The following is a 22524-nucleotide window of genomic DNA, read 5'->3' as shown; positions in this document are numbered from 1 at the left end:
GATTTTGAGGCGTTGTCAGAAAACCATCATTTGTTATCATAATAATTTTTAGTCTGACTACATAATAATAATTATTATTGTGAAAACATTAAATTAGTCTTTATTTAGTTGGAGGCTTCTTCTGCTGTCTCTCTTCTTCGGCTTTCTGTTTTGCTCTCTTCTCACGGACACCAACGAGACGAGAGTCTGCCTTTGCCTTCCTAAGAGCCTCAAAAACACTTTCTTTCCTTTCCTCGTCAGTTATGGCTCGGAACTCAAAGACCTTACGAGGCTGTCTGATGGGAAGAACTGGACCTTTGAGCTGTTTAGCCAATTTGCAAGCTTCAAGCTACAAAAAGAAAAAATAACATGTGAAAATGGAAAAGTTGTAAAAAATACATATAGTAACAAAGAATATTGAGAAAACATTATTATTTATATTAATAAAGATGCATTGTCTTACATCACTGTCTTCTTTGCGTGGTTTCTTGCCTTTCCTTGGGAAGAGGATGAGACGAGTCTTGTACTCTTTGAGACGCTGGACATTTGTTTGAAGTGACTCATAAGATTTATTGTGACGACGATGATCAACTGAAATGCCAATCGTGGGAGCAACACGAGGCGGTATACCTGCAGCCTATAAAAATGTGCATTATAACACAACCAGGGATACAAATCACCTTTACACTAATTACTATTCCCATTATGTAACTCACCCTTAATTCTTCAAAAGAAAATCCTTTGCCAGCTCTGACTTTCATATTGTACTTCCTAGTAGGGCAATGAACGATAGGACGAAGAGGTCCTTTAGCTGGACGAGGAGCCAGTTTTGCTGCTTTCTTGAGCCTGTTCATTCTTCTTTTCTTCTTGCGGGCTGGTTGGTCGAACCATGTCTTGACGTATCTCTGCCAATGCTTCTTGAAGTGAGCATTAGGAATAACATGATTACCCATACGAGTCATGGTGACCCTCTATAACAAATATAACCATAACCAACCCTTTTCTGTACAAATTATAATTGACAGCATCAACTTCAAAGAAGATGGAAAAGGATTGTCAGTTGAGACTTACCTATCTTTAATGGCGCCTGTACACAGTACACGTGGGAAAGAAAGAAAGAAGACTTGGGTGTGGCGCAAAATATAAGAGGTGTGGCTCGATTGGAGTGGTATTTTATTTTTAAAAAATATTTCAGATTACAGATGAAAATAATATGCTATAATTATTACATGTTTTACATTCAGCAAATAAAATTGAGCTGTAAACAGCTAAGTAAAATGAGACAAATTAGTCTGATATTGTATAGCACAAATTATAGCACAGATAGAACACTTTTCAAAGAAGGCGTTATCATGTTTTTAACTGATGATCCATACTGCAGTCTGCGCTTTGATTTAGGGAATATTTTATCATACAAATACTTGTACACTTTCTTGATCCAAGCCCACTTCACAACATAAATAAGAGTGACCAACGGTACCAGATTAACAGAAGTGTAGACAATCACATTAATGTAGGGATAAATGATTCTTTCATGCTTCCCTTCATCACAGTTCCCTGGAACATAACCAAGAGCTTCACACTTAAAGAACTCATTCATTGCTTCTGCTTTATTGTCTGCTTTGGCTACATAAATGCTAGTGTGGATAAGGGAGGAGATGCTGAATACTATGACTGCAAAAAATACAAGAATTAGTTTCTTTTCTGCTGTGCTAGTTCCTCTTGTCAGACCTTTTTTCTATTAAATGCATTTTTGCATCATAACTGGGCTTCTGATCATAATAGTATGTACCTTGTGTAGAATCCAACACACAGCAATTAGGAGGCATGCCCCAATGCAGACTGTTACGTCTATAACAAGTAAGAACGAATAGAACCACATCTCTTTATTTAGACTGGTGCAAAAAGTTGGTGGAAAGCGATTGATTTTGTAACCATATTCATCAACAATTAGACAAGCAATAACAGCTGGTAGTGGCAATATCAAACCTATCATTACATGAAATAATTATCATTGTTAAAATTTTTGTTGATTAACTTACATACTGCTGTGACTATTGTATATATGTACTTGTTACGATGAAGCATTTTTGTTCTGTTGGCATGGAATGGAAATGCAATTTGATAGAAGAAAATACAAACATGAGATAGCCACCAAAAGGACATGTTTACAATTACATAGTGGAAAATGGCTCCTGTAAGTGCTGTTTAAAGAAATGATAAATCTTTATAAGAATACCTGACAAAATACAGAAAGGTGTGGATTGCTTTAGACTCTCCAGTAGATCTTTTGAGCTGCACATTAGCTTGTTACGGTCTAATGCAATCATGAATCCCAATAAACCTATCAAAATTGAAGTAACTTTTCAAAATTTTTATTATAAGTCATACCAACTATGCCACAGTCTATGGTCATAAATATTATCAAAATGGATGGATACACAAACCTACAGTGTTAAAGATATATTATGAATTAAATTCTTAATACTAACATTGTTTTGTATGAAAAAGCTGACAGTATCAGAACAACTGCACTGACTGTCATTGCAAAAATTGAAGCAACAACTTCAGCTTTAAGAATAAATTCTGATGTCTTGCTCGTTGAGTCTTCGAACTTGTCACAACGAGGTAGACATATGACATCAGCTTTGTAGAAACCTTTCCTGCATGTTAAGTCACTGGAAGTTGAGCTTGTTGAAGACTCATTGTTGGCTTCGCTAGAAATAGTAGCAGATGCTATACAATTACAAGCAATTAATTGAGATGTATTAATTATTAAAATACCTAAGTTTAAATTTTGACATTTGGGTAATACGCTACCGAAACCATAGCCTACTGCCAGCTTCCATAATTGGGAACATGTTTTGGTTTTGATATCAATACAATCCTCCCTTGATGGAGTATATATGACATCACTTGTACAATCTAGCAATGGAAACATATACTGACACAGAAATGGAAGTGCAGCTTTTAGACAGTCGCTATCTAAACCTAAAAATTATAAAATTTTGCATGATATAAGTTGCATGCAATAGTAAATGTAATAACTACTCACTTAAGTAATAAATTATTTTTTCTAGTTGTTTTTCTCGTTCAATTAGAGTCCCTCTAGATTCATTGAAATAAATGCATTTGTTATTTTCGCTATCAATTCCAACACATTTTTTCCAATAGCTGAGGAAGTCTCTGCATATCATTCCACTGTAAGAATGAGCTGTGCAATGATAATGCTTTGATGCATTGCCTGAAACTTCAGCCCAGGAGTAAGTGCAGTTTGTTGCATTATTACCTTCAAATGGCACAGTGGTGTTTGCCTAAAAAGGTTACAAATGATAAAGTAGTCTAGTGCACAAGTTGGCTCACCCATGGAGTGTCATCATTAGCAGTCTCAAGCTGGGTGATGCTGTAAAAAATGACTGGAAGAGTGAAGATGCTAGCAGTAGCAGTAATGACAATAAATGGTAGAAAGAGGCTGCAGATTTTTTTAAAAGTACTTCGTTTTATCTCGATTTTTACTGGTATTTCCTCCATTCTAAATTAAAACTCTGCAGAGAAAATTCTGCTTATAAAATACTGACATTATGTTTTGGGTGTGTCTATAGGCGTGGTTGTTTTGGGTGTGGCTAGTCTGGCTACAAAATGGACATGGGGAACAGAGCAAATAGAGGAGATAATGGCACAACAGACGAAAGAACTGACAGAGGAGGAGGCGAGGAAGCCAATGAAGACATGGTAGTTGAAAGCAGAGGACTAGGTCGTCGTGTTGGCATTCCATTACATGGTAGAGTAGGTATGCATAAAGCAAAAGAAAAGACAGATGAAAATGACATGCTTGCCCACTAATTAATTATAGGCACTGTTCATGTCCTACTTACTCGTCATGGTGGTCAATCTCAGACTATGACTATACACCATGACCCTTCACCATTAAACATTGATGAGTCTCCTGAGGAAGAGGAGGAGGAGGAGGTAGAAGCTGATGACGAGCTTGAAATTGATGAAGAGGATGATGATGATGATAATGAAGCTGATGAGATTGATAATATCCTGACATTACAGTTGGTTGCAAGATTATTAGGAGGGAGTCTAATGAGACGAAGGGTGAAGAATGAGCTTAATATGTGTGATCAACCAGAAAGTAAGAGACTAAAGGGATACTAGAGAGATATAAGGCCTTTTCACACTGGCAAAAGTAATGCGCATGCATTAATCGTGCTCACACTGGAGTGGTTTAAAATTAATGGGAATCACTCTCACTTCACCTCTGGATTGATGTGAAGTGATGTGGTGCAATCAATGTAAACCAATGACAGCAAGAACACAAAACGATACATAATTCAGCTGCTAGTGTGAATAAGATCAATGAGCATTATTTCAGCTGCATCAACAAAGCGCCAGTGTGAAAAGGCCTTATATAGTTTCATCTATTTTTAGTAATTACTGACCCAGTGGAGCCATTAAATGTAAGTATAATTATTGATCATTCTGCATTTATGTCAATGCTAATGCACAATATAGCCAAAGACTGACTTGTATCAAGAACTCAAGTCTTTTGATAGCAGAATGCATATTGGACCAAATATCAGAAATGTAAGGATATTATTAATGGAGCAATTGGCTGCTAGGCCCTACATTATCATATTTTATTTTAGTTTAGTTACGGTTTTGATTCTGCCTCATACATTGATAAAACATCTACTTCTTCAAGGTATGAATAGGATTACGGCACTCATGTGTGATCTTTGTAAAAATTTAGGTTTCTACCACGTCACTGCTGTCTCGTTGGGTCTTACGAGGCAAGGGTTTTCTGTGGAAACTATTCCAAGTCTGGCGACGTTTTTATATCGGCAGGTCAAAGTATGTTAGGGATGTGGTGTGAGGTATGTAGCTAATGGCAATCCATTAGGTGATAAGATTGATTTGTACGACACTGCTGGGAATAAGTTTAAATGTTATAAGTCTGTAGGAGCACGTGATGTTGGTTGGTCAGTACTTTCAACAGACTTTAGGTAAATCAATGTCATTATTGACTTTCATATATGCTGTAATTCAGTACTCACTGTATGATATCTTTTTTCTAGTCCTGATCAAAACTGGTTCATATATTCCACTTGGTCACCATCTAGTAAGCCAATCACTGATGTTTGAATTTTTAGCTAAAGCATTAATTAAATTCCTTTAATACTTAGCGTAATATTTTAATTTAAATATGTAAACAGTTGTGATAATAATTATTATTGTTATTATTATTCACAGTTCACTTATGTAATGTGTATGGGGAGGAAGAGAGACATTATTCGCTTGATTTAAGGCCAGAGGCTGAGGAGCCTTTTTGTGCATTCATATCAAAGTTTTCCGGTGATAACAGAGAAATATTAGCATCGTAAGTTGTCAATATTAAAAGCGAATGAACTCTCTCTCTCTCTTTAGAGCTAATGACGGGAAATTATATTTGTATGATCGGGAAAAACAGGATCGTATCCTTGTGGTAAGTGAAACCAAAGAGAGAGAGAGGAGACAGTATACTCATTTTGTTGATTATTTCAGATTGATGCTCATCAGGATGACGCCAGTGCTGTCACGTTTGCTGATGAAGGAGGAATTCTCATTTATTCTGGGGGAGACGATGGAGTATGCAAGGTATGGGACAGGAGGTGCCTGCAGGAGAGGTCACCACGACCAGTGGGAGTGTTCTCTGGTCATAAAGACGGGATCACGTATATTGACTCAAAGGTAGGAGGTGTGTTGGAAGAAATAGCGTCTTTATTCTTTACCACGTTATCACTCCTCTCTCTCTCTCTTCTTTAGGGTGATCAAAGATACCTCATCACTAATTGTAAAGATCAAACAATTAAGTTATGGGATACTAGGTGTTTCTCTAATTGTGAAGGAATACATGTTAGCCATATCTACATGTACACGTACATAATAATTATTGTTACATTAGGAGTCATTGAAATCCACTTCTCAGCAAGGCTGGGATTATCGTTGGCAAGAAGTACCGAGGAATGGTATGTGTATGTGTATTAAAATGATATTGATTGTTGTTTTCTTAATAATTGTAAACAGTTCCCTTGAAAAATTAGTCATAGTATCTGAGCTATTACGTGACTAGATTATTATATCATGATTACAATACGAGAGAAATATAATATATGCTGAAATATTTTCCACGCACACAGTTCAAAAGAATAAACATACAAAGCTGGCAGGGGATGTTTCGGTAATGACATATACAGGCCATTCGGTTAAAAATACTTTAATAAGGTGTCATTTTTCACCATATTCTACAACAGGGCAGGTTAGTACCATCATCGTTCATGCACTTAAATTCCTCTACATTTAGAAGTACATATATACTGGCTGTGCTAAAGGACAAGTAGTGGGTAAGAGCAATTGTTCAATTGTAAAGATGATACATAAGTTACAATGTGTCTCCTTCTCTTGTAGTGTATGATGTCATTACAGCTCAAATGGTTGCAGTCCTAAATTCACCTGATTGCATATCCTATTGTCATGTGATTGTCATGTGACCAAAAAGGGGAGAGGGGAGAGGGTGCTTTAAAAAAATATAATTGTTATTGTCCTTAACTCTTTTTCCACTTCTCGTGCATTCGTGATGTTAGTTGGCATCCAAGCCAAGCAGGGACTCTAGTTGCTTCAACAGTAAGCCCTCACTCTATTATCAGTCACATGAACATCATGTTACTCTAATAGTGGGAAGGTACTATTCAGATGTGGACATATGACGAGAGAGATGACTATGTTAAAGAATTTTTGCATCAAAAAGCCAATTATTTTAATTTCTGGTAGTTCATCAAGATTCTATAGCATCATGGTAATGTGTGTGATTTGATTTTGGCTGTGATGCTCCTTTTGAATTTGATTGGTCACTGATTCACACTTAAACAAACTCCATTTAATTAAGATTATTATACCAGTTTATTTATTCTGATTACTAAAGTTTAAAAAGATAGTTTTCCCGCGGTTGAATTTTATTGTATATTGAGCATGCGCGGTGTCCATGGCAACGTTAGAACAAGATGGCCTCCGCCGAGGAAGCTCCTAGTGTGGCTGACAGTATAGTCACAGAATTCTCAACATACGAGGCATACCTCGATTCACAGATAACCCCAACTGATCTTTATTATCTAGAGGTATTGTTGAGTTTACTATGAGAGGGGACAAATCTTAAGAGAGATTTTACTTGACAGAGAGAGGCCATTGTTACCAACTGATGTTATTATCTCTTACAGGATGAAGAGCTTGCAAGGCAGCTTGTAGAACTGGGATACAGGGGGAGTGGAGAGGTGAGGGGAGATGTTGTACAGGCTGTAAAAAAATTTGAGGGCGATAGAGATATTTGATTGTATTTACAGATTAAATTCATTAATCTGGGCTGCATCTCTGCTGGTTTTTTGTTAGGTAATAAAGAGAGAAGAATTTGAGACGCGTAAAATTGCAGCAGCTGCTAGCAAACTATCAAGAAGAGATCAAACAAAGTATAATAGAGGAAGAGTGTAGTAGCATGGATACATGTACAGTACATGTACATATAATATTACGTAATTACTAGGTTTGCTAATTGAGCTAAATAGCATGCTTCATGAGCTGACAAGACAGTACGTGGCATTTTGAGCAACTTCAAAAATTCACAAGAAATCCCATTTTGATCTGAATCAGCTCAAACTTTCTACAAGACATTAGAACATGTATATGTACCAGAAAAAAATTATAAAAATGGAGAATTCTCTCCTTTTCATTTTTGGCGAAATTCGGTCAAAGTCCCTGTACTATAGTACAGGGACTTTGGCCTGATTTTGGAGCAACTTTAAAAATTCATAAAAAATTCAATTTTGATCTGAATCAACTCGAAGTTGCTACACAACATAAGTACATGTACATGTATATGTATATGTATCAGAAAAATCTATAAAAATGGAGAATTCTATCCTTTTTATTTTTGGTGAAATTCGGCCTGATTTTGGAGCAACTTTAAAAATTCATAAAAAATTCAAGTTTGGTCGGAATTGACTCAAACTTGCTATGCAACATAAGTACATGTATATGTATATGTATATGTATCAGAAAAATTCTCTCTTTTTAATTTTTGATGAAATTTGGTTGAAGTCCCTGTACTATAGTACAGGGACTTTGGCCTGATTTTGGAGCAACTTTAAAAATTCATAAAAAATCCAATTTTGATCAGAATCAACTCAAAGTTTCTACACAACATAAGTACATGTATATGTATCAGAAAAAATTATTAAAATAGAGAATTCTCTCCTCTTCATTTTTGGCGAAATTGGGTTGAAGTCCCTGTACTATAGTACAGGGACTTTGGCCTGATTTTGGAGCAACTTTAAAAAATTCATAAAAAATCCAGTTTTGATCGGAATCAACTCAAAGTTTCTACACAACATAAGTACATGTATATGTATCAGAAAAAATTATTAAAATAGAGAATTCTCTCCTCTTCATTTTTGGCGAAATTTGGCTCAAGTCCCTGTACTATAGTACAGGGACTTTTGAGCAACTTGACAATCCACTGAAAAGAAGCTCCATGAGCCCAATGCCAAAATCCTGTGGCTGTGGGAAACTCTGACTTAGGTAACCACTTGTATGTACATGCACATTTGTATTTTATGATTTTTTAATTGGTAGCATCTGTTACCAATTGTATACGTAGTTTCATGCCAGCCATACGTGTACTTGGGAAATTTTTAATTGTGGTTTGTCTGAAATGTGAACTTCAATTTTAATTAATGTTACTATGTGTATATTATATCATTTTGTAGGGATCTGACTCATACTGGCAAAGACTTGAAAGGGTGTGTATTTTTGGAAGCTCTTGCTCAACGAGAAGAAGCAAACAGATGTGGAAAGATGACGGTCAGTTAAATATGCATGTACATGTACATATACCCTTTCCCCATTCTTCAGTGCTTCCCTCCACTCTTCAGTGCTTCTTTTACATGCACATGTTAATTTGTATGATTGTATTTTTTCCTCTCGTTCTATTGCCATACCATACAGACTATACTATTCATTCGTGACAGAAACTCAAAGGGCCAAGAGATATCAGGATACATTGATTATGCTCACAGACTAAAGGTATTGATTGATATACATAAAGAGAGCACGTACAGTATGTACATTTAATTATTAAACTTTATACTGTACATGTACATGTACATGTACATGTACATGGAGGTTAACAACTTTTTAAGTATCTTGTCCTGATTAGATTACAATATATATTACCTATCGTTTGATATAATGTTGAATAAGTAGATAGTCCCTACATTTCCCTTACATTGTCTTTTCTTCCCTTATAATTAAATGTACCTGTACATGTACATGTACGTGTATGTGTATGTGTAGGTAACCATTCATCTATTGTTAAAGCCGGTTTGTTTATATTAATTTCCCTATCCATTGCATGGATTCTTTTCCCAATAATTAATTTCCTTCTTGTGTTTATGTAACTTATTCGTGTACAGTATACCGTCTGTACATGTACATGTACATGTACTGTACATCACGAGAAAAATGACTATTTTAATTTATGTTGATATTTAATCCTTCTAAACATATGGAATAACAATACCAGTACATTTATTGTCAATTTGTTCTATTTAATTAAGAAAAATTAATGGGAGAATGTGATACGTGTACATGTAATAAAAAAATAAGTAACTATTGCATGTATGTTCTCATACAATACAAAGCCTGTTATTGTAAGTGTCACTAATAATGATGTCTCCATTATTGTCTACTGCTATGCCTTGTGGGCCACTGTACTCTCCCTCTTTACTCCCACATCTTCCAAACTTGTGAACAAAGGAGCCATCCTTATCATAGACAAACACGCGACCGTTCACCATCTCTGTCACGTACACAAAGTCATGGCTATCTATGGCAATGGCGGACGGGCGATCCAGCTCTCCTTCAATTGATGAGAGGTACTTTCCATCATGTGAAAATACACACACACGATCATTATTAGCATCAACTACAAAGACACGTCCAGTTGAGTCAATGGCTACGCCTCTTGGCTTGTTGAGTTGTCCTTTTTTTGATCCTTTCGATCCAAATGTCTCTAAGAGGGCTAGGGTAGGAGATACTACTATGATGCAGTGTTTCTCAGCGTCAGCTATGTATATGCGGCCGTCTGCTTTGTTCACAGCTACTCCAAGCATTGTGTGGAAGTTTAATTTCCTTGCTGAAGCTGATGCAACGCATTTCCCTTCCTCATTGAATTTCTGAACTCTTAGTCGATCAACTACAAGGATGTGCCCATCGTTTGTCACAGCAATCCCTGTAGGCTCCATGAGTTGTCCCATCTTGCCTCCTTCCTCTGCTATAGTTTGGAGTTTGTTCCCATCTTTGGTGCATATTGTAATGCAATGCTTGTCAGACTCTATACTGGCTAGCTTGTCTCCTAATGTTGCTATGCCCCAGGGCCTCTCTAGCTCAGTAACTGATCCTGTCTGCTTCTCTTTGCTCTTTATCTTCTCTCTTCTCTCCTCAGCTGTCTCCTCTCCTTGTGTCTTCTTCTTATTCTCTGCCATTCTTAGAGAGAGAGAGAGAGAGAGAGATCTGGTGACACCCACTTTAGTGTATAGTTTTGGGGGTGTATCACTAAATATACTGTATCATGTTTCATGGGGCCATCTCTTCACCTCCTCCTTTTCCACATACACAAACAGGGCATGGAATTAGAAAATCTAGCCCAATGTGCAACTGTACATTTTCCTTGCAAAGATTATCAAGTTATTTATTTGCAAATTCCAATTGAATTTAATTTCTTTATTTTGTAAGCCCTACATATTGATATCATTATGCTAAGTTTGACTTAATCCTGTGTTAATCCTGTTACATCATCATATTCTTGTCTTATGTAGACTGAGGATTTTGAGCCATTCTTCTTAGGACGTAAAAAGCTCCTGCCAAGACGCACTGACCTTAGCTTCTATAACTGGGACACTAATATATGCACATCCAACTCAACCCCAAACTATGAGGTACATGTATGAACATACTGTAATTATATTATTATAATTACAAATGTTGTGTAATGTGTATTTCATTATGTGACATGTGTGTGTTTACGTGTGCATGTAATTCCATTATTGTGTTTGTGACTGATTGAGTTGTTGTAGTAGCATTGCGTGGTGTCCACATGATAGCTGACACTGCATGCTTGTTTATGATTATGTCGGTATGACGTCATTGTTGCTAGTTTTGTTGCTATTTTTAGCAAAGCAGCACTTACATCCATGATCCATGATAGAGCTAATTGATGAAGATGTGTCCTGCTAAAACAATTATTGCAAAAATTATAGTAATAATAGCACACCTACTATAATTATAGTTGTAAACATCCTACCTACTTGTACCTGCTTATGCAATAAGCTGCAAGTGGATTCATATGTACTCCATATCCTTGGGGATGTCCCATCAAGTTCAGGCTATACACACATAATGGGATTAGTGGAGTACAGGATTATGTGTGAGCGTTATCAACAGAGGCCTTACTACACATGTATACCCTTTAAATTAATAATAATAATAATGTAATTAATGATTAAACTACTCTGCAATGCAAGTTAGCATCTGTCCAGGATAAACATAGTTCTGAAGCAGTTTTCATGACACTCTGTTTACTATAGTAGTTAGTAGAACTCTTATTGTGTGGGTGGATATAGTGCTTGATCTGCACATCCTTTCTATTATTATAGATTGTAATTAGTTCTTATTTGCTTGCCTTCAATGTCTCCCCTCTTGTACGTATTATACCAATCTTTCCGTCCTATTTCCTTGTTTCTCTCTTTATGTCATCATCTGTCTAGTTGGCTAGTGGCTTCATAGTTTGCCTGTACATGGTTTTAGCCCAAATTTGGAATTTATGCAATTTAAAAAATTTGTAGAAAATCTAATTCTCATTTAAATCTGCTCAAATTTGATAAATAACATTAGAACATGTATGCATGTACATGTATGGATAAAAAAATGGAGAATTCTTTCCTAGTCGTTTTTGCCAAAATTTTGCCAAAGGCCATATGTACAAGGGACTTTGGCCCTATTTTTGAGCAACTTTAAAAATTTTTAAAAAATTCAAATTTGATTGGAATGACTCCAAACTTCTACGCAACATAAGAACGTGTACAGTATGTGTATCAGAAAAAAATTATAAAAATGCAGAATGCTCTCCTTTTCATTTTTGGTGAATTTTGGACAAACACCCTGTATTACAGTACAGGGTGTTTGACCTGATTTTGAAGCAATTTTAAAAATTTCTAAAATTTACAAATTTGATCGGAATTAGCTCAAACTCTATATATAACATATAAGTATACTGTATGTATATGTATCAGAGAAAAATTATTAAAATGGAGATTTGTAGCTTAGTCATTTTTGGTAAAATACACTGCACTTGAATGCACATCATCATCATCATCATATTATTATTATTATTATTATTATTATTATTATTATTATTATTATTATTATTATTACTTTTATGCGCATGTATTTGTGGTTGTCTCAACTCTTTTTCTATTGCGTTGATGAGTGGTTATTAATGAATGGTTGTTGCCTGCTATGCCTCTCTAAGGATTGTCACTATCCTCAGATTTTAGATCACACTTACCACTGTCTGGCAAAGTAATATATCAATTTCTAGACTTCTTAATTAGAGTCCGACTACATGACGTACAGTATGTGTGTGTATGTGATGTGAGTCAGTGACTAATGTATGATGTAAGCTTAATGTACTTATTAATTTTATTTTGTTGTGTCTGTTTGTTCATCATATGCCACCACCGTTCCCATCTGAAGCACATTCACATGTAATTACTATAATTATAATGTCTATAGAAAGCTCTTCAATTTTCTTATTGTATCAAGCATCAAAGGATTGATATGTCACTGTGTAATTACGTACATATACGTGATAGAGTGTCAATTGATTGGGATATGGTGTCATAATAGTCCTTTCATTCACTAATGAGTAGTTTATATCACCATTATTATATTATACGTTAGATCATGATTATGTAAATTTGACTTGCTATTTCCTTCATAATCATACTTTAATTAGATACTTTTTCTCACAAGTGTTAAATCCTGTTCTAATAGCTACAACCACTAACAGGAAACCTCCTTTTCATGCTCTATCATTGTGCATGTAATACTGAAAGCTGCCTATACATGCACTGCACATGTACTGCACATGTGCATGTACATACATCATGAACATGCATAGTATGACAGTGTGTTTGCATGCACATTAAGACCTCTGTTATCCCAGAACCTAATCATATTTATTAATGACAAGTCATAACTGTCTCTTAGTGTGGTGCCTTCAAAAAGAATGGCTCTTTCATGCCGCCTTGTAGTTGCATGCCTATGGGGCCAGACTTGCCGGAGGATTGATCTGATGAAGGTTTTGTTTGTTTGTGGTGGTAGTTGGGTGGATCAATCTTTGAAATACGATATATAGAGTGTCATTGGACATGTAATTGTAGCCAACTAGTTTTCTAGTCCATAGTTGATGTATAGTGCATGCGTGTACAGGTACAGGTACGGGTACGTTTATTTCCGTTGGGTTTTTGTTATTAGTACAGAGATGATCAAAGGATTGATCAGTGTGTGGTACAAATTATTGATGTCTTAGTTTATATACGTACATACACTGTACCACTCCTAGTCTTCCTCCTTTTGCCTTGATTGCAATTATAGTACATGTACATGTATACATGTACATGTACTGTACATGTACATGTACATTAATTTGTTGGTGTGTGTGTGTGTGTGATGGTAAAGGTCTTTTGATTGTACATGTACATGTATGTGCTTATAAGCACCTGTTTCTCATTCACTAATTACTCAAAGACTCTTTATACTGACCCACATAACTCAACAGGTGTTACACCCTTACTTCCCCTTTACATGTACTGCCTGTAGTTCAAATACAATACACTGTACAATGTACATGTACAGTGTACATGTAGGATCCGTGTGCATTGTGTGCATACTTGCCATCTCAATTAATTATCATTAATCAATGTTTAGCAGGACTCTAATTTTAATTAAGTGTATGATGTCAAGATAATTATGCTCTAGTCTCCAAACCATACAAATGTCTTAGTCTGAAATAGACATACATGTATGGCATTGTGTGTTCTTTCATGTGTATGTTTTAATTACTGGAATAATCTCTTTACATTGTACATGTATATGTGCATGAAATGCAGTACATTTAAAACCATATTACAGACATAAAAAACTCTTCTTAATCCACTTACATGTTTGTGTAGCACCTGTGGCAATTTTAATGTGGTTGAAATCTAATAGACTCTACATCTTATATCATGTTTCTCCTCCTCTCTCTCCCTTTTTATGTAACCTTACAATGCCCTCAAGGACATAATTCATTTAATTTCTATTGGCTGCATGGGACCTTTCTCTGTCTTCTTCTGTTGTACAGTATGACTACTGCAGTAATAATTATTATTAGTAGTAGTATTGCTATTATTAAGACCCAATGGTGATAGAACCCATTACTTATTAAGTATGCAAAACTATTTCCTCTTTTGTTGTACATTTGTACTTTTAATGTACAATTTAATTTGCTTATCAGCAATTAGCATATGTACAGTGTAGGTGTCTTTATGTAATGCAGTGGCCACTAAACCTTAGAGTTACAGGTACATGTACATGTACATGTAGTACGAGGAGAGTACATTATGAACATGCATGTACATTACATTGCTCAAATCTAATTGAGAGGGAGAGAGAGAGGAAAAGAATGGAGACAGGTCGTCTTTATTTCTCTTCCTGAAGCTGATTGATGAAGTAAAGTGATGATGTGTCCCTGCACTTTTGAGGGATCATCTCTTTGATTTTTGAGTCATCTTTATGTACAGAACATGCATGTTGTTCTTAGCATCTTGTTTGGGAAAGGAAAGATTGGTCTTATTAATTCCCTTTATTTGTATCAGCATTTATTCATTGTACATATTGTAATTTTAATTACATTTCCTTCTTTATATTCCCTCTCCCTCTCTCGTCCCTTTTCTATAATTCTTTTAATTTTGCCTATATATGGAAGTCGTGTACATGAGAACTGGGCATTAAAGGGATTATACAGTACATACTGTACCTCAGCACCATACCTCCTTTATACTACTGTTTCCCATCTTTTACTATGAACATGTACATGTTGTTTTAGTTTCAAGATTTGGTTTTCCTATACGTGCGTATACTGTGCTTAAGACTTTTAGCATAACGAATTCTTGTGGCAATTTTTGGCAATGTACATGTACATCTACATCTACATCTACATATCATATAGATTGTTGGTCTTTGGCCAAAATCTGAAAATTCTTAAAATGCTTATAAATCAAAAGTTTTTCATGAGAATAATTGCTACATGCACACATGTACATGTAACGTCAAAAGCGTTATATAATCTAGAATTTCTTGTGGCCATTTTTGGTCAAAATAGTTCATTTTTTTTGGCCAATTAAAATATCTTCATTAGGAGAGCATTGAACTATACCAGTACACAAACCCATACACAGCCCTTCCCTTTTATCTACTGATTGATGTTAACACTGTAGAATTATGCAGTTTTCTGTAAGTCTATACGTAATAGGTATGTTGTCCTCTTTCACTTCTCTTTGTGTGGGCATATATGGTGGAGCAGAATATGCTCATTCTCCTAATCCTTTGCCTTCATATCTCTCACTCTGTTAGATTGTTTTCCCAGTTTAGTCATCATTTTACTTTGTTGTTAATCCTAGACGTCTCTAGTGTTCCTACTATGTCAGACAGTGCCAGAATTCTGGCTCCTCATGCCTATAGCTCTTGTATTGCACTCTACATATACTTTATATACAGTGTACATACATATACATGTACACTGTATATAGATGTACATTCTCCTCCTCCTCCTCTCTCTCTCTCTCTTGATACTACTTGTATATTTGATGTTGGAGCGTGTGTGTCTCTCCTGCTATTGCATATTATTGAACTCATTTGGGAATCGGCTAAGGCTGAAGGGAGAATACACATGCTTGTAATGTTTGCGTGTCTTTCTGTTAAGGTTGTTGCTATTGGTATGTTAATCAGTGTCCTTTTTCTTCCCATCAGTAACATACATGCACCCTCTCTCTCTCTCTCTCTTTTTCTTTAGCACATCTCTTCAATCCTTTCATCTTCATGTACACGTGTGCATGTTCATAAAGGATATATTAGACACTCAAGGAAGCAATTGTTTTGATTCCTTATGCCACATATGATCTTATTATTATTTTCTCACTTAATTTCATTTACATGGGTATTCCGGTGGACATTCCATTATTAGCTGTCAGTTGCGGTTTCATGTGATACTGACAACTCGTACAGCTACTGATAGTTAATTGAATAATGGATGCCTTTGTTCGCATTGATCCCGTGATAAAGGGAGCGGGTTAATGGAACAAAAAGGAACTAATGTGTAGGTTTATTGACCTGATACCATCATCATGTGAAGACTAATAGAATGAGATCACTTTGTGTACAGTGAATACCTCACGAGGACTTACCTATAACTTTACATAATGTCCTAATCCTGTATTCATCGTGCAGCTTCTTCCTTTCGTTGTATTTTTATTATCGCGTGTCTGCATGTACAGTACATATGTACATTTGTGGTATACCGGTACATGCATGATAGTAAACTTATAAAGTACACATAGCTAATTTTCCAAGAGAGAGGGAAGATCATGTGTACATGTTTTCTCATACTAACAGTTACCTAGCAATATTGTACGTACATGTACATGTGTACATGTACATGTACTCATACATTGCTTGTATGGGAAAGTAAAGTGAGCACTTGTACACTGCATGGTAACATGCATTGCATCCTAAGGAATGACAATAGGGTTTAGTGGTGAATTTTAAACAGATGTCGTCTAGAATAGACAGGTCATTAATAGTGTAGTCTACCTCGTGGGCATTGATATACAGTGATTAACTGACCCAGTACTGAAGGCATTGTGTAGTTATTTGTTGAGTGAGTGTGCTGACTGTTTTTGAAGTGATCGTTTGTCTGAAATATTTTGTTGGTTGAAAGTAGCAGGTGTTTCGTAGAATGTGGTGGGATGAGGAGAGAGAGAGAGGGAAGGAGGGAGTTCTCTGTGTTTGTTTTGTCTGTAATTAATCCCTGTTTGCTGTGACCTCTGGCCAGTAGCCTCTGGAATGTCATCTCCTCTCTCTCTTTCTTTCTTCTCTGTCATCCTCTTTTTTATCATTTTTGTACTTTTGCTACACAAACCTACCAACCTTTTAAATGCACATTGTATATATGCACACATACAACAATGTGCTATACTGTAGTATTAAATCACAAGGTTCGTTAGCCTATTGTACACAAGGAAACCTAAGTACAGCATTGGGAATGATTTCGGCTCATTGTTGCTATACAATAACTATCAAATGTCAAACCACAGAAGCACTTGGCACAGTTCAAGGTTGACCCCTATACTGACTGTATTCCCCCTTACCTTTTCTCCTTAGCCTATAAAAATATTTATCATACGCTTGTATTTATTTACTACTCAAGTAAATAATGTGAATACTGGTTTATTTACTACAGATGTAGGTTTCTCCCTACATGTACTTTCAATGAAACTTGTTATAGTTTGTTTTCTATAGAGAACCTTGAATTCATAGTGAGAGCTCCTTTGAGTAATGATGTAACAGAATACATGCATACATGTCTTGCACCATGTACATGTACAGTAGTAGTTGCTGTAGTCCATAGCTTTATAAATTGACCAATAACACTTGCAGGCATTCGTTAGAGATTTTATTGATAGATAATTGTGCAACTGTACCCACACCTGCACACACACACAACCACACACTGTTTGCTCTTCATTATTTTCCAGTCTCAAATTTATTATAATAAAGCAAAAATGTTTAATTTTTAATTGCTAGTATATTTACTTTGTCCAATAAGCACTCCTCCTCCACGGCTAATGTTGTTTACTGGTAGTATAGTATTACTGGGGACTGTAGTGACTGCTTATAAAGCATAACTGCTGTGTCATTTGACAGCATTTATTAGTGCACTGTAATTGCCATCATCAAAGCATCACTTATAGGCACACCTTCTTTGACATGCATCAATGTCTTGTCTTTGAGGCTTTTTGATATAATCTCTAATTCTCATCGCATCACGAGTGTGCCCAACAGTCCAGTAGAGTATGTTTATACAGCTACAGGACGTATGATCCAGTCGCTATTGATTTTTAAGTTGTGCAGTGTATGCATGTACATGTACATACATATCCAGACATTTCACCCACTCATTCACACTACAGTAGTCATGCATACATTGTATACGAGTAGTTACTCCTTGTGTGTGTCTGGAAATTAGGATATTGCGTGTATGTGTTGATTAAATGGGATGTAGTGATTGTTTTGTTGTATGTATACATGTACAATCCCTGGATGTGAATAAGGAAAGAGGGGGGAATTATGGAACAGGCGGGCGGATAACAAAGGAGACTGTTTGCAAAGCTACTTGTACATGTAATGAGATTACACTGACATTGACTCACACACTGTTTGCCATCTCTCCCTCTAGATTATTGCTGACTCAACAATCGGGCTGATCTTCAAAAACAAGAGAGACAGAAAAGTCATCAACGTTGATCCTAAGGTAAGAAAAGGGAAAGAAATTATTTTCTGTAAGAGAGGGAGAAAGACTGGAAGTACTTACCACAGGAATGCTCACAGCTATGATATTTTACAATTGTTTATCCAATGGCTTTAAGATTATAAATTCCATTGGTTGTTTGTGTCCAATTCTCTTAAGATCTTAGCCATAATTGGTAATGTCTCACAGTCACTACATGTCACCAGTTGGTTAGATCATTCCAAGAGTACACATTGGTAACTGATAACCTTTAGCATTTGCAATCCAGCGCATGACCATTGTTACACTTGTGTACACACTAATCACAGGATCTCTACCTTGTGATTATACACATTTACCCACACAACACATGATATGAATCCCACATCCTCTAATTAGCTATCAATTATTTCTTTGCTATACTGACATAATTTTATATTAATGATAGTGAGCATACATCACTCCACTGTATATAGCCTCCCTCCACTTAATCAATTTTTTTCCTTTGAAGTACACGTACATGTATCCACTAGCTGTATATGCACATGCACATGTGTCCTTGATATACTGTTGTACTTGCAATCATGTTGCACACCTTTCCTAGTGTCACCTGTTCCTCAAAAACATCATACATGTACGTGTACGTTTGATTGATTTATAATCCTTGCCATACTTGCTTGCTTGTTGGGAGTGAGAAACAGACGCATACCCCACAGTGTCGTGAGAGCGTGACAAACACTATAATTATGTTATATGATGTTTGTGTGTGTGGAGGGTACATTGTACAACTCTGGAACATCATATCCTATTACTTGTTGCTATGGCTGTTATTCATACCACTGGCCTTGTTTGATCCCCATGTATTTAGAAAGTAATTGATTTTTACTGAGAGAGAGATTGACCTGCATAATATTTACAGTTTAGCATTGCATTGCCTGGCTTTTAAAAAACTAATGTAACTTGATGATGTTCTCTAGGACTGTACTTTGACATTCCAAGAAAGAGGTCATTTTGATAATTAATAGTCTCTTGAATTATTTATTTTGAGAGGAGGTGGAGAAACTGTAAAGAAGAAGAGTAGGGTCTATGCGTACATGTACATGTATCGATGAAGAGAAGACGTGTACACGTGTAGTATACATGTACGTGTAACTGAGAATGAGAAATAGAAAGGAACAATTGATACTGTTAATGAAAATAATATCATTGTACATGTACATATATCCAGGGTGTGTGGCTGGGTGCTGTGGTAGGTCAGTATAATTAAATATTAATATGTTTCACCACCTGTGGTTAGGTGTGTTCTATTAACTCAATAGTGTTCATGTACTGTATAATCCAATAATTGGTTGACATTAGTTGGAGGCTATCAGCTCAGTCCCTTTATCATAACAATAAACCAATGATCATCATGATTTCATTTCATTATTAATAAGTATATGTACATGTATGTGCATTTGTGCAATGTACTTTTACAAAATGCCCTAAGCGAAGCAAAAAGAGGAAATCAAATGATCATTAGTTACATGTGATGTACATGTAGTAGTATTGAGATCACTTATAGTATTGTCTCAATCCCATGTGCCAATGATAGTGTGTTTCAGATTCAAGCTACACTGCTAGGATTCAGGTCACCTTATACAGGTACATCGTGACTATAGTTCATGTAGTTTGTGAGTATGATGGTCTTTGACCTCCGTAAATAGTAATGACTTTAAAGGATTTACTATTCATCAAGTGTACTGTATGTCATCAAGTGTATGCATATTAGATATCCAGTGCATTCCTTCATGCATAGAGTCAGTTATTAGGGTTCAGGTCACCTTTCCTCTATAGCTTGCATGTTCCAAATGAAATTTTACCTTTTTTGCCCCTTACTCAATACTGGTATGAGCATAATTAAGTTTGTGGATTCATGGTCCCATTCATATGTCACTCACTGTATGTACACACGGACTCTACAATGACTGGCCATTCGGTTTCTTTGATGTCCAGTTTCAATGAGAATATATTGAATGGGTGCACACCTGCTAATGTTCACAGTTTAATTGTCATTCCTTTCTCTAACGTGCAATATTAATACCATCCTATTTGTTTTATTAAGCAACTTTACGCCTACTAGTTCTGCATTATAAAATAATTTGTAATACCTGGAGGCATATTTTGTGAACACCTGCTCCTACTAACAATAGAGTTCCGCCAGTGGCCACATACCATTTGTCTTTTTGTCTCTCCTCCACTCACGCATGTGATACATGTACATGTACATGTACATGTACATGTGATACATACATGTACATGTACATGTACATGTGTCACATTTTTTCTTATCGACTAGTCTGGGTTGTTAACCTTTCCGTTATTGGTTGGCTGTGGGTTAATTAGTTTATCAAACAAGTACAAGTACAAGTACATGTACATGTTGGTGTATGTTAATGGCTGATGTCATGTATACACACATCCAGTGGTGGAATCTTATCTTTCTATTATACTATACTAAATGTTCATTCCTTATCTGACATATTATGGTTCATGTTCATAGGGTATTTTTTGTACATGTACATGTACATGTATATGTACATACAGTACATGTACAATACTTTAATAAAGATTAATATGCACATTCACGTGTACATACATGTACTGTACTAGTAATTCCTTAGTCAGCATCGACCACTAATTTTCTTTTTTCTCATTTCTCTCTCTCTCAATCTCTTTTGTGTGTAGGCATCACCAGGTGATAATACCACTCGTACTCAAGTAGTAACTAGTAAATACATCCATGTTATCCTCTACGATCATATCACTAGAAGAAAAGCATAACTTGATTGATTATATTGTGGATACAGTACTTCATACAGTAGTAGCTGTATGTGTAGCTACATGCATGTAGCTTTTTAAACCATGTACAGTGTACATTTAATAAAAATTTATTAGTGATATCTTAAATCAGAACTTTCATTAGATCCTTGTATCAGTGGTATGCACTCAGTTTCCTCTTAAAGTGTTGTGTGTGATTTCTCTTTGACAGGTTTGGTTTCCTCTCCATATGTCCTGTAGCTATCCTTCTTGATAGTAGTACAATGTCCTTCACAGAACAATCATTCCTCCTTTAATGTCATCATTAGCAGCATAAAGAAGGAAATGCTCCAATGACTACCATACTCGGTAGTGGTAGCTGTTGCTTATGCGTAACTGTGTCTGCATGTTATTGTTGTAGTGTATCCCATTAGTAAACCATATGTCACTAATTATGATAATTATGCATCTTTGTACATGTACTTGTACTTTAAGACAAAACTGAAGCTTAATGTGTGTGAGGATGTCATGCTTCTACATACATGTACATACAACTCTATCTTGTACAATTTGGGTGTTTTCCTTTTTCTCTGTCCATCTTCCCCCTCTCTCTTTCACCTTTTTCCTCGTAGTGATGACATTTATTTGTGTGTGCGTACATGTAAGTCTTACTTGTACGTGGTAGTGTGTGTGCAAATATAATGGACTAATGAGAGGATGTGCTCACCAAGTGTTGTATCACACTTTGTATACAGTATCATTAGCTGTGCTCTTAGTCTTCTCTTTGTGTATAAATATTTACATGTACATGTAGTTCTTTTAAAAGCCAATATCATTAGGCGTTGCATTGTTTAGTAATTAGTGGCTTGTTTTCTAATTGGATTTTCCCACTTCACATTATAGCAGGGCTGGTGATAAAGAGGGTCGCTCACACCTGGGTAGATGTCACAGGATAAGTGCTCATATTATTGACTATAGCAAAGGTCGGAACGTGTCAATAATAGTCACCATTTCCTTTAAATTGTAGTCTAGACTTAATTGCTGTCTTG

At 35.9% G+C, this 22524-nt stretch overlaps 5 protein-coding genes across 6 annotated transcripts; 2 read left to right on the top strand and 3 right to left on the bottom strand.

The window, feature by feature from the left end:
• Positions 1-2: 2 nt before the first annotated feature.
• LOC100635048 (60S ribosomal protein L13-like) lies at positions 3-1133 on the bottom strand. The gene is made up of 4 exons (XM_003382479.3): positions 1051-1133; positions 696-950; positions 443-616; positions 3-328 (listed from the first exon to the last, which is right to left on the bottom strand). Exons 2-4 carry the CDS (start codon positions 939-941, stop codon positions 101-103), a joined length of 648 nt encoding a protein of 215 aa, XP_003382527.1. The 5' UTR covers positions 942-950; positions 1051-1133; the 3' UTR covers positions 3-100.
• Positions 1134-1160: 27 nt separating this feature from the next.
• LOC109580621 (uncharacterized) lies at positions 1161-3583 on the bottom strand. The gene is made up of 9 exons (XM_019994008.1): positions 3343-3583; positions 3035-3293; positions 2764-2970; positions 2472-2715; positions 2371-2426; positions 2219-2323; positions 2022-2174; positions 1772-1968; positions 1161-1717 (listed from the first exon to the last, which is right to left on the bottom strand). Exons 1-9 carry the CDS (start codon positions 3508-3510, stop codon positions 1292-1294), a joined length of 1815 nt encoding a protein of 604 aa, XP_019849567.1. The 5' UTR covers positions 3511-3583; the 3' UTR covers positions 1161-1291.
• On the top strand, positions 3578-6969 carry LOC100635505 (DDB1- and CUL4-associated factor 11-like). 2 transcript variants are annotated; one of them, XM_019994017.1, is made up of 19 exons: positions 3578-3769; positions 3833-4117; positions 4414-4442; positions 4498-4569; positions 4632-4687; positions 4736-4836; positions 4886-4988; positions 5061-5104; positions 5236-5362; positions 5410-5467; positions 5527-5712; positions 5788-5877; positions 5927-5990; positions 6162-6280; positions 6326-6365; positions 6430-6482; positions 6583-6645; positions 6697-6817; positions 6865-6969. In XM_019994017.1, the coding sequence occupies exons 1-18, from the start codon at positions 3619-3621 to the stop codon at positions 6790-6792; spliced, it is 1737 nt and encodes a 578-aa protein (XP_019849576.1). In that variant the 5' UTR covers positions 3578-3618; the 3' UTR covers positions 6793-6817; positions 6865-6969. The 2 variants fall into 2 exon arrangements, with proteins under 2 accessions (XP_019849576.1, XP_019849571.1); XM_019994012.1 differs by having other exon boundaries at positions 6697-6969.
• A 22-nt stretch (positions 6970-6991) lies between these two features.
• On the top strand, positions 6992-21642 carry LOC100635377 (uncharacterized protein C4orf22 homolog). Its single transcript, XM_003382398.3, has 8 exons — positions 6992-7136; positions 7236-7289; positions 7405-7481; positions 8778-8871; positions 9016-9093; positions 10887-11006; positions 18626-18700; positions 21404-21642. The coding sequence occupies exons 1-8, from the start codon at positions 7023-7025 to the stop codon at positions 21497-21499; spliced, it is 708 nt and encodes a 235-aa protein (XP_003382446.1). The 5' UTR covers positions 6992-7022; the 3' UTR covers positions 21500-21642.
• Positions 9551-10619, bottom strand: LOC109580625 (E3 ubiquitin-protein ligase TRIM71-like). Its single transcript, XM_019994024.1, has one exon. The coding sequence runs from the start codon at positions 10551-10553 to the stop codon at positions 9696-9698; it is 858 nt and encodes a 285-aa protein (XP_019849583.1). The 5' UTR covers positions 10554-10619; the 3' UTR covers positions 9551-9695.
• Positions 21643-22524: the final 882 nt, after the last annotated feature.

This window comes from Amphimedon queenslandica, unplaced genomic scaffold, assembly GCF_000090795.2.
Source record: "Amphimedon queenslandica unplaced genomic scaffold, v1.1 AMPQUscaffold_13521, whole genome shotgun sequence".
Lineage (NCBI taxonomy): Eukaryota > Metazoa > Porifera > Demospongiae > Haplosclerida > Niphatidae > Amphimedon > Amphimedon queenslandica.
Note: the sequence above shows the minus strand (reverse complement) of the source record. Positions and strands in the feature narration are given on the sequence as shown.

Excerpts from the sequence above, each read along its gene's own strand:
- LOC100635048 (XM_003382479.3), bottom strand. The coding sequence starts at position 941 with ATGACTCGTATGGGTAATCATGTTATTCCTAATGCTCACTTCAAGAAG. Across the intron at positions 617-695 it reads TTTCTTTTGAAGAATTAAGG|GCTGCAGGTATACCGCCTCG; the intron begins GTGAGTTACATA and ends ACATTTTTATAG. Across the intron at positions 329-442 it reads CACGCAAAGAAGACAGTGAT|CTTGAAGCTTGCAAATTGGC; the intron begins GTAAGACAATGC and ends TTCTTTTTGTAG.
- LOC100635377 (XM_003382398.3), top strand. The coding sequence starts at position 7,023 with ATGGCCTCCGCCGAGGAAGCTCCTAGTGTGGCTGACAGTATAGTCACA. Across the intron at positions 7,482-8,777 it reads TCAAGAAGAGATCAAACAAA|GGATCTGACTCATACTGGCA; the intron begins GTATAATAGAGG and ends ATCATTTTGTAG. Across the intron at positions 11,007-18,625 it reads ACTCAACCCCAAACTATGAG|ATTATTGCTGACTCAACAAT; the intron begins GTACATGTATGA and ends CTCTCCCTCTAG.
- LOC100635505 (XM_019994017.1), top strand. The coding sequence starts at position 3,619 with ATGGACATGGGGAACAGAGCAAATAGAGGAGATAATGGCACAACAGAC. Across the intron at positions 5,363-5,409 it reads AACAGAGAAATATTAGCATC|AGCTAATGACGGGAAATTAT; the intron begins GTAAGTTGTCAA and ends CTCTCTCTTTAG. Across the intron at positions 6,646-6,696 it reads GGACTCTAGTTGCTTCAACA|TGGGAAGGTACTATTCAGAT; the intron begins GTAAGCCCTCAC and ends TTACTCTAATAG.
- LOC109580625 (XM_019994024.1), bottom strand. The coding sequence starts at position 10,553 with ATGGCAGAGAATAAGAAGAAGACACAAGGAGAGGAGACAGCTGAGGAG.
- LOC109580621 (XM_019994008.1), bottom strand. The coding sequence starts at position 3,510 with ATGGAGGAAATACCAGTAAAAATCGAGATAAAACGAAGTACTTTTAAA. Across the intron at positions 2,971-3,034 it reads AAAAATAATTTATTACTTAA|GTTTAGATAGCGACTGTCTA; the intron begins GTGAGTAGTTAT and ends TATAATTTTTAG. Across the intron at positions 2,175-2,218 it reads ACCTTTCTGTATTTTGTCAG|GAGCCATTTTCCACTATGTA; the intron begins GTATTCTTATAA and ends CAGCACTTACAG.